The following is a 15,596-nucleotide window of genomic DNA, read 5'->3' as shown; positions in this document are numbered from 1 at the left end:
ATTATTGTCACCCTCTGTGTGAGGAGAATCCTCTGCAAAGGATCTCAGCATCACCTGTGGAGGCTCTCCTCTTCTAAGATCCTAGAAGTACTACTCTGCACACATTTGCCTTTCTTATGCACAGAGAATGACAAGAGCATCAAGGCAGAAATGTGGTGCTCTTGACTTCCTCTTTAGAGGTGCAGCTTACAGGACAGGAGGGATTTGGCCAGCACTAGTGTTGACCAACAAGATGGTTACACACAAGTAGCAGATGAATGGCTTATGCACAAATTGTGTAATTTTCACTTTACTACCTGAACAGATGCCTGAAAATGATGGACAGGGAGTGACCAGAAGACAAAGGAAACATAAACCACTGAAGACCACAGATAGTATTCAGGTAGACTTAGGGAGCAAACTTGAGAAGTAAAACAGTATACTTCATAGCCACTTTTCAAATGAAATAACAGGGGTGTAAAATAACACTCCAAAGACGAAACCCTTTGGTTTTTCCCTGCCCTAAAAATCTCATGTGTTCAGTTCTCCATTACATAACAAATAGTGAAATAGATTAATATTCAGCACATCATGCTTAGCATGGCCAAGCATAGTGAAGATCTTATTTGGGACAGGACAAGAAAAAACTCCAAGTACCTGCATGGGAGACTCTGCACCCTCCATCCTTTCATAGATATCATAGGCAGGGATTTACTGCTCAGTAAATCTGTACATCTCATTACCAGATCTTTTACTCAGGAGTGGACTAATTAAAACCCAGCAGATATCCACTGGCATATCTAATGTAAGCAATTAAAATGTACTAACTTTTAGCTGGGTTCCAACAACCAATATATCCACTTGTTTCATTTGGATCTACTCCTATTTAGAAATGATTGGCTAATGATCTATAGTAATAGGCAAACACCACTTCAATTCACAAAAAGTTCCTTTAGCACAGAGCTTGGGAACATTAATTTTTTGGGGGGGACTGTGTCTGGAGTTCTAGTCCACACAAGTAACCTTTTTCAAGCTGTGCTTTAGCATACAATATTATTGATCTATCTCAACATTTTCGAGTCATCCTTACCAGTACCAAGGTAGGCTACAACTATAATAATAATAATAATAATAATAATAATAATAATAATAATAATAATAATAATAATAATAATAATAATAATAATAATAATAATAATAATAATAATAATAATAATAATAATAATAATAATAATAGTAAAACAACACAGAAATGCATAATGTTCAGGAAAATAAAGAAAAGAGCCAGATAGAATTTAAAAGAGACGAAATCAGCCAGTTAGAATACCTTTGCAAATAAAAGGAGTTTAAACTGGCACCGAACCAATAGAGGTATCAGTACCATTTGCACCTCGGCAGGGAAAACATTTCACAGCCAGAGATCCAGAATCAAGAAGGCTGTCTCTCTGATTCAGAGGCAAGACTCTCCTGAAATTCTTTAGTTACAGGCAAACTAGTAGAGGAATTATACATAAACTAAATATAATCAAAGCACTATTCTTGACCATTGTTCTGCGTACAGATGGGGTCACTCTACTGCACTCCTTTAGATTTATGCAGTTAGCCACCTGTTGAAATTAACAAAGCTCCACAGAGTTAAGATAAGAGTCATCAACAGCAGTGTAGCTAAGGGCCAGTTTACAGCTGCTCATGCATAGTTTGATTACTGAACAGCTGGCACTGATTCACACATGTGTGATTATCACTTGAGAACTGCAGCATCCAGGGGCGCATGGGGCATCACATATCTAACATCACAGACAATACCCTGACATCACATCAAGACAATTATTTTTGGCTAAATGTCACTTACACAGCACTTGGCAACTGTGCAGGGATCAGCTGTGTGTAATCAAATATAGCTATGGAGCAGGTCCTGATGACTCACAACAGTATGTGTGAATTATTTCAGCTTTTATAAAGTATTTTATCTGAGGAATGATAAAGTCATATGACACATACATGCGTGTGTGATGTTTGATCCGTGATAGACCTTCACACATGCAAAATTCCTGTATAATTGCTGAGAGGTGGGCATGTTTTTGACAACATGGCCACCTAAGGGTCTAAACCTAGAGCACACTTTACCAACCTAGCACCTTCCAGATTTTTGGATTAGAATTCCCATTATCCCTACTGTATATGGTTAGTGGTAAGGATGATAGAACTTGTAGTCTGGAAAATCTGGAGGCCACAAGACTGAGGAATACTGACTGAGTGCAATTCATCTGATAACGTTCATGTACATTTATCTCACTTCTACAAATCAATTTTCAGTGGATTCAGAAAGGCCTTACCTTTGAAATTCGGCCTTATTCTTGCATCATAACCTGATGTCCGTCCCATCAGTTTATCTAAGAAGTCTGAAGGAGACAGTGTCAGTGCAGGGGATTTTCCAGACCTCGAATCATGTTCTTTACAGAAAGTCATCCTGCAAAAATTATTAGCAACAATTAGCAATTATTTTTTCATTGTTCACATATCATTCCCACAGGTGAGATCTAATACAACATGTTGATCATAGAAGGAATACATTCTAGTTATATCGGTGCACTTTTCAAGTGTAGAAAAATCAGAACATCACAATTTCCATGAAGCAGGCAAAAATGTCCAAGGGTTTCAGTTCAATTTCAACTTCTACTACATTATTTTCAAAGAACATTTATCACTGCAGCTCATGATTTATGTCCAGCATAGTCCACCGGACCTGTCTCTGCCTTACCTGTTACACTGACAGAAGCTTTGCAAAACTGAATGGCAAAATTTATCATGCAGCATTTAAGAACCTTTGTTTTGTTAGTGTCTGGAACAATATAAAAACACTGAAACATTACAATTCTCATTATGCTTTAATTAAATGACTTGATTCCCCACCAATTCTGTCTACTTCCTCTGGGAAACAGAGATGTGAGGGTTTTAATTTTGTATCAGCCCAGATGAAGCATGGATAATGGCCCTTTCCTGCAACATCCATATCAATTTTTATCCTATTAAGTGTTAATTGTGCTCTCATGCTTCCAGAGCTTTCTGCTTATAAAATCTTAGGCAACCCTCTACAAAACAAGTAAGAAGGCACACATGAAAAGAAAAAAATCTAAACCAGAAGGAAATTAATTCGATCATAAAGAACACTGTTTAACAAAGCTTGATATATTCCATCTTGCCAAAACTATATACCTTAATTGACACCTTCTTAAATAAACCATCTAACACAGATTAGAAATAATATTCTGAAATAATCATAAAAGAACTTTTTGCAATTTTCTTCTGCTATTTTAAAATGAGCAATAAAACCAATTATATATGACAAGAGATCCCCAAAAGAAAAATAAATGGAAATGTTATATTTATTGTGACTCTATAACACATCAAGCTATACTCACATACTTTATATGTTACCTGAAACTGAAAGTCTACAAATATTCCTGATTTCTGCACATTAAAGGAGCAACATGTTATAACTTCATCAACTTTTCTAATGTGTCACATCTGATTTTCACGTTAAATATTGCTACACAGGGCAACACTTTTTCAAAAATGACAAGGGGGAGGGGCTAGTGCTGCCTGATTAATAGACTAAGCAGCAATGGTTGAATAGTTATTATAGGCAGTAATAAACAGTTTGCACTTGCTTAAAAACAAATTCAATTGCACCTTATTTCATATTTTGAGCTTCTTCTATACATTGTTTCCCATACATATACTACATATCTTTCTCATCATATATTAAACAACTATATACCTAAAACTAAGCTACAGCACTGATTTTTCAATTTGACTCTCACCCACTCACTGTTCATGCAAAGTGGCCTATGCATGTTGAGCAGACCTAGAGATCTCCCATCAAGTAATTAGAATTTGTGGAAGCAATGGTTTCTTTTTAGATTTTTTCCCACAAGCAAAGATCTGTCTCACTTTGTGCCACATACATGAAATCATATCATTACCCATGTTAATCCAAAACAGCTGCCAACATCCATTCCCTTATTCATAGTCACTGACATGAAACACTATCGGTAGATCATATATGAGTGGGTACTTAAATGGCATGGAAATCCTCTCCCTTTACCATCCTTTAACTACCTTTATTATGCATAGTGCAAGAAGATGGTTAACATGTTTTAAAGGAAAACTAATGCATTTTAAGTTATCTTGAGTGTTCTGTCTTCAGACACAAGCTGATTCCACTCCTCCTACACAGCAAGGTGAGGTGATGCTTTAATGGATTTCAAAGGTACAGCGCAGGGATAATTCCACCAATGTGGACAAATATTTTCAGTTTCATAATATGCAAGCAATGGAATCTAAAGAAAACAATGTGTATGAAACAATTATTTGCATATATATATATATTTTAAAAAATTAATAATTCCTGGACAACAACTCTTTTCAAATAGAAAATCCCCTCACTTTATTTTGGATGAAATATTTACAGAGTCAGCAAAACAAGTCAGGCTTACGGTGCGCTGTCTCTGTATAGTTTAAAATCCTTGCCCCTTGAAGGGAAGCTTACAGATCATTAATCATTTCACCTACCTGAAGTGGTGAGTTTCTAAGAAAAAGGCAAACAAGGCAGTCAAAATGTTCACCAGCTGTCGGTTCATTCCTTCTGTTTTCTCCGCTGAATGTGGAAAAAATATTCCAGAAACGATTCCAGTGGCAGGCAAAGGGGAGGGGTGATGAGTGTCAGAAAGTACTATATCTTGCCTAAATTCCCAGATCCAACAATAATTTATATTTCTTTAAAATCAGAAAGAAAAGACCTGCATTGGTATATACCAGTGATGGCAAAAAATCAAAAGTACCAGTTCTTGGAATCATGGTCAGGTTAGATCCAAGCTCATCCCAAGCAGCAAACAGAAAAGGCACAAAGCATCTGCGCTTCTTACCCAAGAACTGAATCCTCCCTCGAACCCCAATCCTTCTCTACCTTAACATCATGCAAATAGGTATACGGCTGCCACGTTGGTCTGTCTTCAGGAGCTGGGTTTATTTCCCTGAAGGCTACAAATCGGGATTCGTAGCGAGCCTGGTGAAAACAGGGGAGAGGCTGTTTGCCTTCCACCTTTTCCCTTATCAGCCACTTGTAAATACTGTATATAGGAAACGTACGATCGGTGATGGGCTACCAAAAAAAAATAAGCTACGCTCCCTGTGCCGGAATGAGAGCGAGCGAGAGCGAGCCAGGGAGAAAAGCGCGGCGAGGTGGCGCGCACGGGGGTGGGTGGGGGGGACCGTGATCTTACACACTGACTATAAATTTCAGCACTTGGACAGCTCCGCGCTCCGCTTGTGCGCATGCTTCTGGCTCCATCAAACGTGACTGGAGTTCAGAGACGTTTGTTTCCCTCCTCCAGAAACGGAGGCTGAACTCGTCCGTCAAAGTCTCTCTCCGTGGTGGCGGGGAGGGAGGTGGGGTTTTTTCTCTCTCTCTTTCTGAACTCCTTGTTCGCTCGAGAGCAGCGGCCGTGCGCTCCCGAGTGCGGCGGGGCTGAGGGAGATTCGCGGTCATCCTGCAGCCGGGGGCCACGGAGGATGGGCGGGATGCAAAGGGAGACACAGTGATGGCGCGGGGGGGGGGGAGGGGGCCAAAAGGAAGGGGGAAGGGACAAAAAGCAATCGGGGTGGCAGTGGCGAAGCAAGAAAGGAAATTAAAAAGAAGTCTGGAATTGTGATTCTGAAGGCTCGATTAATTATTCACATGCCTGCCTCTGCACGACCGTTTCCGAAAGGGTTGAAGCTGGGAAAAGAGTAGGGAGCACCAGAGGGCTCTTGCTTCCCCGCGTGAGGAGAGCTACAGGAACTGCTTGCTTGCTTGCTTGCCTGCCTCCCCTCCTTCAGTCCAGCTGCACGGGACCCTGGGCTGCAGGGAAGACCAAAGGGCTGCCCAGGAGCGTCAGCTTGAGGACAGAGCAGCCTCCTTCATCAAGGGGAGGAGGTATTTCCACGTCCCCTTCTCCTCTGTGGAACTTAAGCGTCCCTATCTTGTATCTTGTTTACTTGAGTGAGGAAGAGAAAGCAAGGGAGAAGTAGACGGAGATCCTGGCTCGATGGTTAGGCATCCTTCAGTCTCGAAAGACTATGGTAACATGCTCTGTATGGAGGACTTGGAACAGCTGGATACTAGAGAGAAAATAAGTCTTTCCACCTCAACAGAGGTTGAAGAGCACCCTATCTTTCTCCCCCCCCCCCGCTTCTTCATCAAATGCTAATCTGGTGAAAGGCCAAGGAAAGTAGGTCCTTCAAGGATGGGGTTACACAGTGGAAGCAAAGGACCCCCCCTCCCTTGTTCACACCAGTACCTTTTTGAAACCTGGAAATTTGCACACCCATGCTCATACTACACAACTTCCTTAGAACAGCTGAACTAGCTAACATGTTAGTGCAGTTAGACACTCTGTTGGTTGCAAGGCTTATTTATTTGGATCGCTTACTAAATCAGAACCCTAGATTTCCTGATATAATTGAAAACGGGCAGCGTCTCTGTACTCAAGAGAGGGACAATTAGATTTTTGGCTCTCGTATAGAGGTGGGAAGTTAATTTTGTCTTTAGCCAGCAAGTCAGTCTCTCCCGTTACTGATAACAAATGCCAGCCACACTTTAAAGTTGTGTTGCTTTATAGGGAGGGAATGACATTCCATAAACAAATGAAGAGCTCTTGCTTTTATTGTGACTTTTTGCACTTGAAGATTCATTCAGGTGGGGGGACATGCAAGACTTTGGTAAACGGTATTTTCTAGCATAGTAAGGAGTGCATCTTTACTGCCCAATCCAATTGATCCACACTGGGGAAGGAAGTCTTGGTTTTTTAAATGGACTCAGTTCTAGATAAGCTGAGATTTTTTTTAATCTCTAAGGAGTCAAGAATGGATCTCAGTTGTGTATATTTGGGGTGGAGGTTTAGGTGGAAGAAAGGTGCCTAGATGTGACCATGTGTTGTGTGACAATGGCAGGCCTTAATCTGTGGTCCAAATTTCCTTCCTTTGAGGGACCACGGTGTCATCTTTTTTCCCCTTTTCCCTTTTTTTGGCTTTAAACAGAAGGGTGTTTATTAGCCTTTTGGGACCAATCAAATATTCATGTGGGTATCTGATGGTTTATGAATTCCAGATACCTATTAAGAGTTACAGACAATAATTCTGCTACAGACATTATAGAGTTCCCTATTAATATTTCCTACAGTTGAATATACAGTATATGGGCACTTTACATGCTTTCCAGTGGAAAATCATCACACATGGTCCTAGCCTGCAGTTGCCCATGGATAGCAGTTGTAACCATCAAATATGGGATGGTGTCTGGATGGCTCAAGATTAGGGCGAAATGAAGGAGCCATTGACTCCTTGGCATACGAATGCTGTTGATCTGAGCTGTAACTAGCCATTTGGTTACACAGGGCAAATGGCACTATCTCTCTTCCACTTTGCCCTGAAGCATGAGCATGTGCCCCCATTTGAAAAAGCAGGAGGAGAATTTAGTATATTCTCAAAACAAAGAGAAAGTATATGAGAGAGAGAGAGAGAGAGAGAATGAATGAATGAATGAATGAATGAATGAATGAATGAATGAATGAAAATGAATAGGGCCAGGAAGTGTTTTCCCCTGCCCCCCCCCCAACATTTCCTAGTCAATTCAGCTCTAGAATTCAGTGTTTTCTAAATTTTGGTGACCCAGGGCAAAACCCTACTTACAGCATTGCTAATGATCCCCCATCAGACAGATTATATCCACCTTCCCTAAGCTAGTGTTTTCTAGGTGTGTTGAGCTACCAGTATCATCATCGTCATAAATCAGCATGTAATCCAAAACATCTGGATGACTCCAGACAGGAGTACTGTGAAAAGTTTTATTATAGGAAGTCTTGATCACTGGTGTAACGTGATATCATTTTCACTGTAGAAACCTATTCATCACTGGTGTAACATGATATCATTTTCACTATAGAAACCTATGTGTATCTATGCAGAAGAAAGATATATAGTGGTTAGTGAAGCTTGCCCCCAGGTAAGTATGGGATTGGCTATCTAGTTCCAATTTTAATGTGTCTTTTTCCAATATAAACTCAGCACACATAATAGAATAAAGCATTTGTGTTCAGACCATGATATTCTGCTAGATTTGCATCTGATAAGTACCTTTTTAGTAAGCCATTTTTACTAATATTTACCCTCTTTGCTGGCCAATCTTGCAACTACCCTACCCAGGAGATTCTTCTTCCAGGAATGACCAGAACTACAGATGCATCCCAGATGCAACTAACATAAATGATCCAGAAAGCTATCATGGTTGGTGGTACCGAGGGGACAAAGAGAATCAGCAGGGCTACACTCTGCCTGTTCATTTCCTGGCACAAGTCACCCAGCAGCTGGAATACCAAAGCTATTTCTTGGATATAGCTGAAGGTAGGGTGGAAGACACCTGATATATTTTGATTGTTTTGTTTGCATTGGGTGAAACATAACCATTCCCCATAGGTCTGAACGATATCAATGATAGTTTAATCCAAAAATTATAGCAAACAAAATTTTGATATACTTTGTACAGATGTCATGCTTCAGACTGCATACAAATAGAGGCTAGTGATGTAACAAACAAACCTCCCTCAATTTTGTTAGTGTTCCAGCTGTTCCCTGCCAGCTGTGAGATAAGCATAAGCAGATATACTGGAATGGTCACTTTGGGCAAAGAAATGGCTTGTTCTATGCTAGTGCAAGGGCACAAGAGCCCTTCTGTCCTACACATCTGGTCTTAAAGGGTAGGGGTGGGTAATAGGCCAGACATACTCTCCTAAATTAGCATGATTTCAGTTGGATGCGTGTGCGCACACGCACGCGCACACGCACGCACGCACACGCACGCACGCACACACACACACAAAGGGGAATATCAAAAGTTCAATTGAAAATCTTGGGGTGCTGTCATGCTCTTCATCACAGGCAAGTAACACCTCATACAAATAGTAGCCCAAAATGCAGAAGTGCACGCCTGTTTGCATAAACAGAGATTATCCAGTCAGCACAATGAGGCAAGCATAAGCATTGCTATGCCTATCCAGATGGCCCATCTTCTTTGTTGATTATGCTGTGTTTGTAGAATGCTGCTTCCATGTGCAAACCTTATTTGGACTAGGGCAATAGATGGCGTCCTGAATTAAAATATTCATTCAGAATATACGTAAGCCATGTATGCTCAAACATTACATCATCTGCCTCAATGATTATATGTTTTATTGCAGGACTGCAAGAGAATTACATGGTCATATATATTTGAGAAGAAGATCTATAATCAAAGGCGTCTTTATCTGAGAAATATATTACCAGTCTGAGAAACTGCTGGTACTGAGGAAATTAACAGGATGCCTGTCATATGAGCAGCACAATCTTATGCATGTATAATTGGAACAACCAGTATGTTCAGTGGAACTTCCTGTCAGATGTGGTTTTATAGGATTCTAACCTATGGTTTGGGTCGCTTACCTTTATCTACATGAATTTTAAGTTGTGACATTTCCAGACAATTTATTCCTAAAAGTCTATAGACCAGTGATGGTGAACCTTTTTGAGCCCAAGTGCCCAAACTGCAACACAAAACCAACTTCTTTATTTCAAAGTGCCAACACTGCAATTGAACCTCAATGCTGAGGTTTAAGTTTAGAAAAAACAACTGCCCCTGCACTACAAGGATTAAATGCTAGTGTCTCTCCTCCCCCCCCCCCCCCAGGATTATATTAACAGAGAAATATATACCAGTCCTCCAATCCCCTGTCAGGCCACCATTGCATCCTTCCACTGGAGCACTGCACCAGCATATATGCATGCCGAAATCCAGGATCGGAGGACTGGTAAGCATTTCCCGATGGCAACTTATGGCTCGTGTGCCCACAAAGAGGGATCTGCATGCCAGCTATGGCATGTGTGCCATAGGTTTGCCATCGCTGTTATAGACTGTAAGTAGAAGCATCTCGCTACCAAGAGTAAGGGACATGCTGCTATAGACAATTTTGCATTGCAACTCTTGGCACCCCTCATCAGTGTAACCACCTGGAGGATCATGGGTTCTCCACCCCATCGTAGACCATACCTTTAAACTCAGAGCATCATAAGCATCCTTCAGTCTCGAGAGACTTTGGTAACGTGTTCTGTATGGAGGACTTTGATGCTGTATGCGAAGCTGGATTGTCCTCTCCTGAGCACGAAGCCTGGGTAAAATAATATGGAGGATAGGCTGTTACCCAAGCAGCTTATCCCCCCTCTCCACATCACAGAAATAGTCCAATGGAAAGGCAAGAGCCAATTCAACTGGTTCCAGCAACATCGCAAGAGTTGACAGAATGACACGAACTGCCTCTGGGACTCCGGCTCCGGATTTTGCCTCGAGGTTAATTCCTGAAGCCTTTTTCATCAGTGGATATAGCCACAAGGCAGTGGAGTTTTGGAATTGGAGTTTTCCTTCTCCTAGATGGGCTGCCTTCCCAGGCCTAACAAGCCCCACCTACCCAGGATTTTCAGACAGGGGGTAAGTGAATCAGCAGATCCTAGAAGTCCTACTAGAGGTTAAACTTGCTAAATGTCAGCCTCTTACTGCTGCCTGGCTTCATCTGATGTTGCTAAGGTGTGAAAAATAATAATAATAATTGAGAAATCTTACATGCAACCTTAGAGCAAGTGGCAGGAAAGAGGGTGGCAACCAATGTTCTGCCCACATCAAAATACAGAATAGACTTCTGAGCTTCCAGCAGGAACTTGATTCTGTACAAGAGGCTGCATTTTGCATGGAAGCAAGGAAGCCAGACGATACGGGGATGTTTGCCCCCGGCTCAGGGAGGTGCTCAGAGTAATATCAGGAAATTTTAAAAATACAAGTCTGGGGAGTAAACTCCTATTGAACTTGATAATACATATGTTACAGTATACCTATATAGGATTGTACACTAGCTCTTTCAATTGGAATGACTTATAAGTTATGTTAAATATACAGTATATATTTAACAAATGCAATCTAGTCCAATTTTAAGAGCAACAAGTATACCAACCTATATAGGTTTACTGTAGCATGCAATCTAGTACTCTCTTGAAGTACTTTGTTTATATCCTGGTTTTCTCCTTAAAAAGAACCTGAAGCGGCTTACATTAATTAAAAAGACAATATTTAAAAGCTAAAAACAGTAGGTATACAAATATTTTAAAAAGAATTTAACAAGTATTATATTAAAAGTGGTAATAAAATCAATATTAAAACACATTTAAAACAACAGAGCACAACAATCCATTTTAAAACCTCTCTCAAACCACCAATTATTAAGGGAAAGTCTGCCTGAAGAGAAAGATCTTTGCCTGCTTGCAAAAGGACAGCAAAGATGAGAGTAGACTAGCTTCCTGTGGGAGGCAATTCCAGAGCCTCAGAACAGCAACAGAGAAGGCCCCCTCCCATGTCCCCACCAAGTGCATCCATCCATCCATCCATCCATCCATCCATCCATCCATCCATCCATCCATCCATCCATCCATCCATCCATCCATCCATCCATCCATCCATCCGTCCGTCCGTCCATCCGTCCATCCGTCCATCCGTCCATCCGTCCATCTGTCCGTTCGTCCGTCTGTCCATCCATCCATCTGTTGGCTTGTCAAAAATATTAAAGTAACGGGAACCTTTCTAGAAAAGTCTGAAAAATTACACTTTCTGTACATATGGTACAAATGGCATCATGAAAATCATCTGCATATTTATTAAGGGTGCTTGAGGGCTGAAAGCTCCGTGAATTCCCATTTGACAGGACCTGAGCGTGAATCAAATAGTAGGCCCAAATGGAGTTGACCCTCTACAGCAGTGGTCCCCAAACTTGGGCCTCCAGATGTTCTTGGACTACAGCTCTCAGAAACCTTCACCACCACCTCTGCTGGCCAGGATTTCTGGGAGTTGAAGTCCAAGAACATCTGGAGGCCCAAGGTTGGGGACCACTGCTCTACAGCACTGGGATTTACATAAGTGTTAATGCACTCAGAAATTGATTCAGTAGGTCTACTCTAGTTGGAACTAGCCACTGGATCTAGGCCTTGATCCACAGCTCCTACATTAATCTGTGGAGAGACAAACTATCTACAAGATTTCTGTCATCTCAGATTTTCTCGGATAGTTCCTGGCTCACCAATATACATATTTAAAATGCATATTTTGAAGGATAAGCAATTTACATTTTCATATGGATATTTTAAAAAAACCCTCCAATTAATATGGAAATGAGTTCAGCCAGACTTAGAAGGAATGCATGTAAAAATGGCAGGAACCAAAAATAGATTGATTTATCTGTTGCTTGTGGGTAGCTCTTCTTTTTTTGTCTTGTTTGGCTTCCATCTATGGAGTGGAGAAGTGCCAGCTTATCCTTTAGTTCAGGCAGCAAACCATACACCTTGGTATGGTCCTGCTGCCATACTAACACAGTGGAGCAAATTATAAGCTTGGCTGCTATCTATGGTAGGGGGAACAATGAGGGTGAATAAATAAATATCAGTTTTTAAATTATATATATTCTAAGTAATGTAACATCCCAGATGTGGCAGAACTTTCAATGGGATACAGTACACAAGATGACAAACAGGAATGTTTTGATATACCTATAGTTGCCTATCTAGAATTAATTGGATTGGACCAAAATGTAGCCACCTGTCTTCCAAAACTCATTTTGGAATACCTTTTCCAAGTTTCAGAAAGGCTGCATGGCTATGTTAACCTGTATAAAGTTCTGGTTTATGCAAAATGCCATATGTTCAAACAACTAAGTCATCATAACTTTAGAAATCCCTGCAAGAGGAATACATTGGATCAAGTGATGAATGATACACAGCTCCCATATGTACATGGCAGACTCTTGTGACCTAAGGATTCCCAACTGATTATTGTAAAGTGAGCAATTTGCAATCAATCCTGCTTTCCCGCTAGGTTCAATATGAACAAGGAGGCCTGGTTACGATAAAGAGATGCAGGAGGAAGACTTACTGAGTGTGGCTCAAACGAGGAAAACAGCAAAATAACAAAATAGGAAAATAGCACATGGAAGTAATGGTATGATGAATGGAATTATGACAGTGCAGAGTTTGTGAAAGAACAGAGGAGAAATGAGGAAGGAGGTGAGGGAAAGGAAAACCGAGACTAGGATTTTTAATTTTATTTTATTTTACTTTATTTTGACAAAGCTATGGAAGTTCTCTGGTGAAGGGAGACCACTCTAGGCATGATAAAACTTGGAAAATTACCAAGATAATGAATGTTTTAACATATTTCTTTACATCTTCAGTGTGCCATACAGGGCACCTGTATTTTCAGTATATTGAAGTTTGACATATTGAAGCTAGGTATATTTTTATTAAGTAAATATGGATGATGAGGAAACTGATAGAACCAACAAGAACAGACTTAATATCCACCAATATTTTTGCACAACAAAAGCTCTGATGTACTCCTAGTCACACATTTTTAGAGATAGAACAAGGATACCACTTTTCTTGCACAAACAGTTGTGCAAGAGGTTGTCTTCTTGTGCAACACTGTCATCCAGTAACAACTGTGTTCATGAAGATTTTCAGTTTGCTTTTGTTACACTGAATGTAAGTGTTGATCTCTGTCAAAAGTACTTTAGGGAAAATCTTCACCATGCTCACTGCCCAAGTTCTAATACTAAATTCATGGCAAGTAATGTGGGAAAGACATTTTAGATACAGCATCTTGAACATATTTTGGAGATGGATTTGGAGAAAAGTTACTTCTGAGATATTGTGTTTACATCTAAAAGAGATCCTATAGACACATCCCTCAGTGATATAGTTTACGCACCATAGTATGAAGCTCAAACATAAACATTCAAATCAAAGTTTGTATATTAACTACCCAATAAATGCTTAATTGCAAGCCACAAGAGCACTAGGCTAATTTAAATTAACCAATAGCAAATAGCAAGTACTGTATAGTAAAACATGTGGCAGAACTGAAGGTAATTCGACATGACAGTTAGGGATAAAAAGCATTCAAAGTTTCTTGCTTCTTGAACTGTATGTTAAAACATGTAATTGAGCACAATGATCTAGTATTACTATCAGCTCATCCACCCAGCACTGGGAAGGAAAAAACAAAACAGCGCAAAAATATTAAGTTCAATTCAGTTTGCAAGGACATTGAAGTCACACTGTGTAATAAATCCCAGAGAAATTCTGCACTGGCATGTTAGTACTGTTGGGCAGATAGCCAGAGCTGCTATCATTGGAGCTAGACTATGGAAGACAGGTCCACCTTCAAAACTGCAAGTCAAGTAACAATCATGCTCCACAGGTGAACTCACCTGTCTCTGCTGTCTGCAGAACTCATACCATTTGGTTCGCTTGCCTCCAGCCTTTGTCTCTGACACCTTCCATTTGCTGCCACCCATTCTTACTCAGTGACAAGTCTAGGCAAGAGCACTAGTTCCAGGTGCTCTTGTAGAGGCTGTATTTGGAAAGTGAGAAGGAGCTAGGAATAGGGGGCCAGAGAGGGAGAGGGTGGCAGAAGAAAGCACCTGTCCAGGAGGTTCCAGGTGGTGCAGGGGTAGCTTACCACAAAATTGTGGGTTGAGGGAGCAATCTCCTATTCTGTTCACAAGTCAGCCATGGATTTGCATATGACAGACTGAATGAGTACACTTATTAGAGGAACAGAGAAGCTAAGTAAAGACCAAGCTGCTGGTAAGGAGGAGGTGTTCAACTTAGTTCACAGGACTTCTCCATTCACCATTAACTATAGAAAAATGAGGCAGTGCTGAGAAATGAGAGCAGCTGTTATTTCAACCGTCTGCCTCTTACTGTGACCCCACTCCAGTTTGCATCCTACATGTCTGCAATTGTTACTGCCTAAAAAATGATCCAATAAAAATTGCAGGCACCAGTCACTCAATCTGGATGAGGACCACAGCAACAAACAAGGGTTTTGTGCTACCTTATCCTCATGACAAGAGTCTCAATCTAGATTGGTCAACTGTGTTTATTCTAGAGAGCAGTGGTTCCCAACATTGCATCTGCAGATATTCTTGGACTAGCTTTGCTCACCAAGATTTCTGGGAGCTGTAATCCAAAAACTTCTGGGGACTCAAGTTTGGGAACCACTGTTCTAGAGGAAGAGAAAAAGATGTCTAGCTAAGTCTTTAAAGCATTGTATTTAAAGCATTCTGTGTATGCTCGTGAATTATTGTATTTTTCCATTTATAACATGCCCCTGTTTATAAGACGCCCTCCACTTTTCTAGCCCAAAAATTAAGAAAACATAGCTTTGAGTATTCAGCCTCTGGGCTCAGAGTGCTCAGCCATTAGGAGTCCCTGTTGAACCTGAGCACTGCCTACAGGCTCCACCTCCAAGGAGATGTGCTCCAATTGGTTTGTTCAGCATCAGCTGACATCAGTTCCATAAGGCTCCTGACTGGAGGAAGCTAAGTCTCCTGACTCAAGGAAGCCTGTTTCCCGAGGCAAGGTACAGGCTGTTTTGTTTTCTTCTTAGTTACCTCATCTTACTTCTGTGTAAAAGACACCCCTCAATATTTAGTGTAATGATTTTAGGA

At 40.7% G+C, this 15,596-nt stretch overlaps 1 protein-coding gene across 9 annotated transcripts in view; it reads right to left on the bottom strand.

Annotated features, from left to right (window-relative positions):
* The window catches only part of GLRA2 (glycine receptor alpha 2), a 156,625-nt gene extending 151,286 nt beyond the window's left edge, over positions 1–5,339 (bottom strand). For 6 of the 9 annotated variants that reach the window (XM_078390390.1, XM_078390392.1, XM_020786799.3 and 3 more), the window contains exons 1-2: positions 4,555–5,339; positions 2,316–2,449 (exon numbers count right to left, since the gene is read on the bottom strand). In XM_078390390.1, the coding sequence (XP_078246516.1) occupies positions 2,316–2,449; positions 4,555–4,622 (202 nt within the window). In that variant the 5' untranslated portion in view covers positions 4,623–5,339. The remainder of the gene's footprint in view (positions 1–2,315; positions 2,450–4,554) is intronic. The other 3 variants (XM_078390395.1, XM_078390394.1, XM_078390393.1) reach the window with 3 other exon arrangements.
* Positions 5,340–15,596: the final 10,257 nt, after the last annotated feature.

Source organism: Pogona vitticeps, chromosome 3 (genome assembly GCF_051106095.1).
Source record: "Pogona vitticeps strain Pit_001003342236 chromosome 3, PviZW2.1, whole genome shotgun sequence".
Lineage (NCBI taxonomy): Eukaryota > Metazoa > Chordata > Lepidosauria > Squamata > Agamidae > Pogona > Pogona vitticeps.
This window is presented reverse-complemented; position numbering and strand designations above follow the sequence as displayed.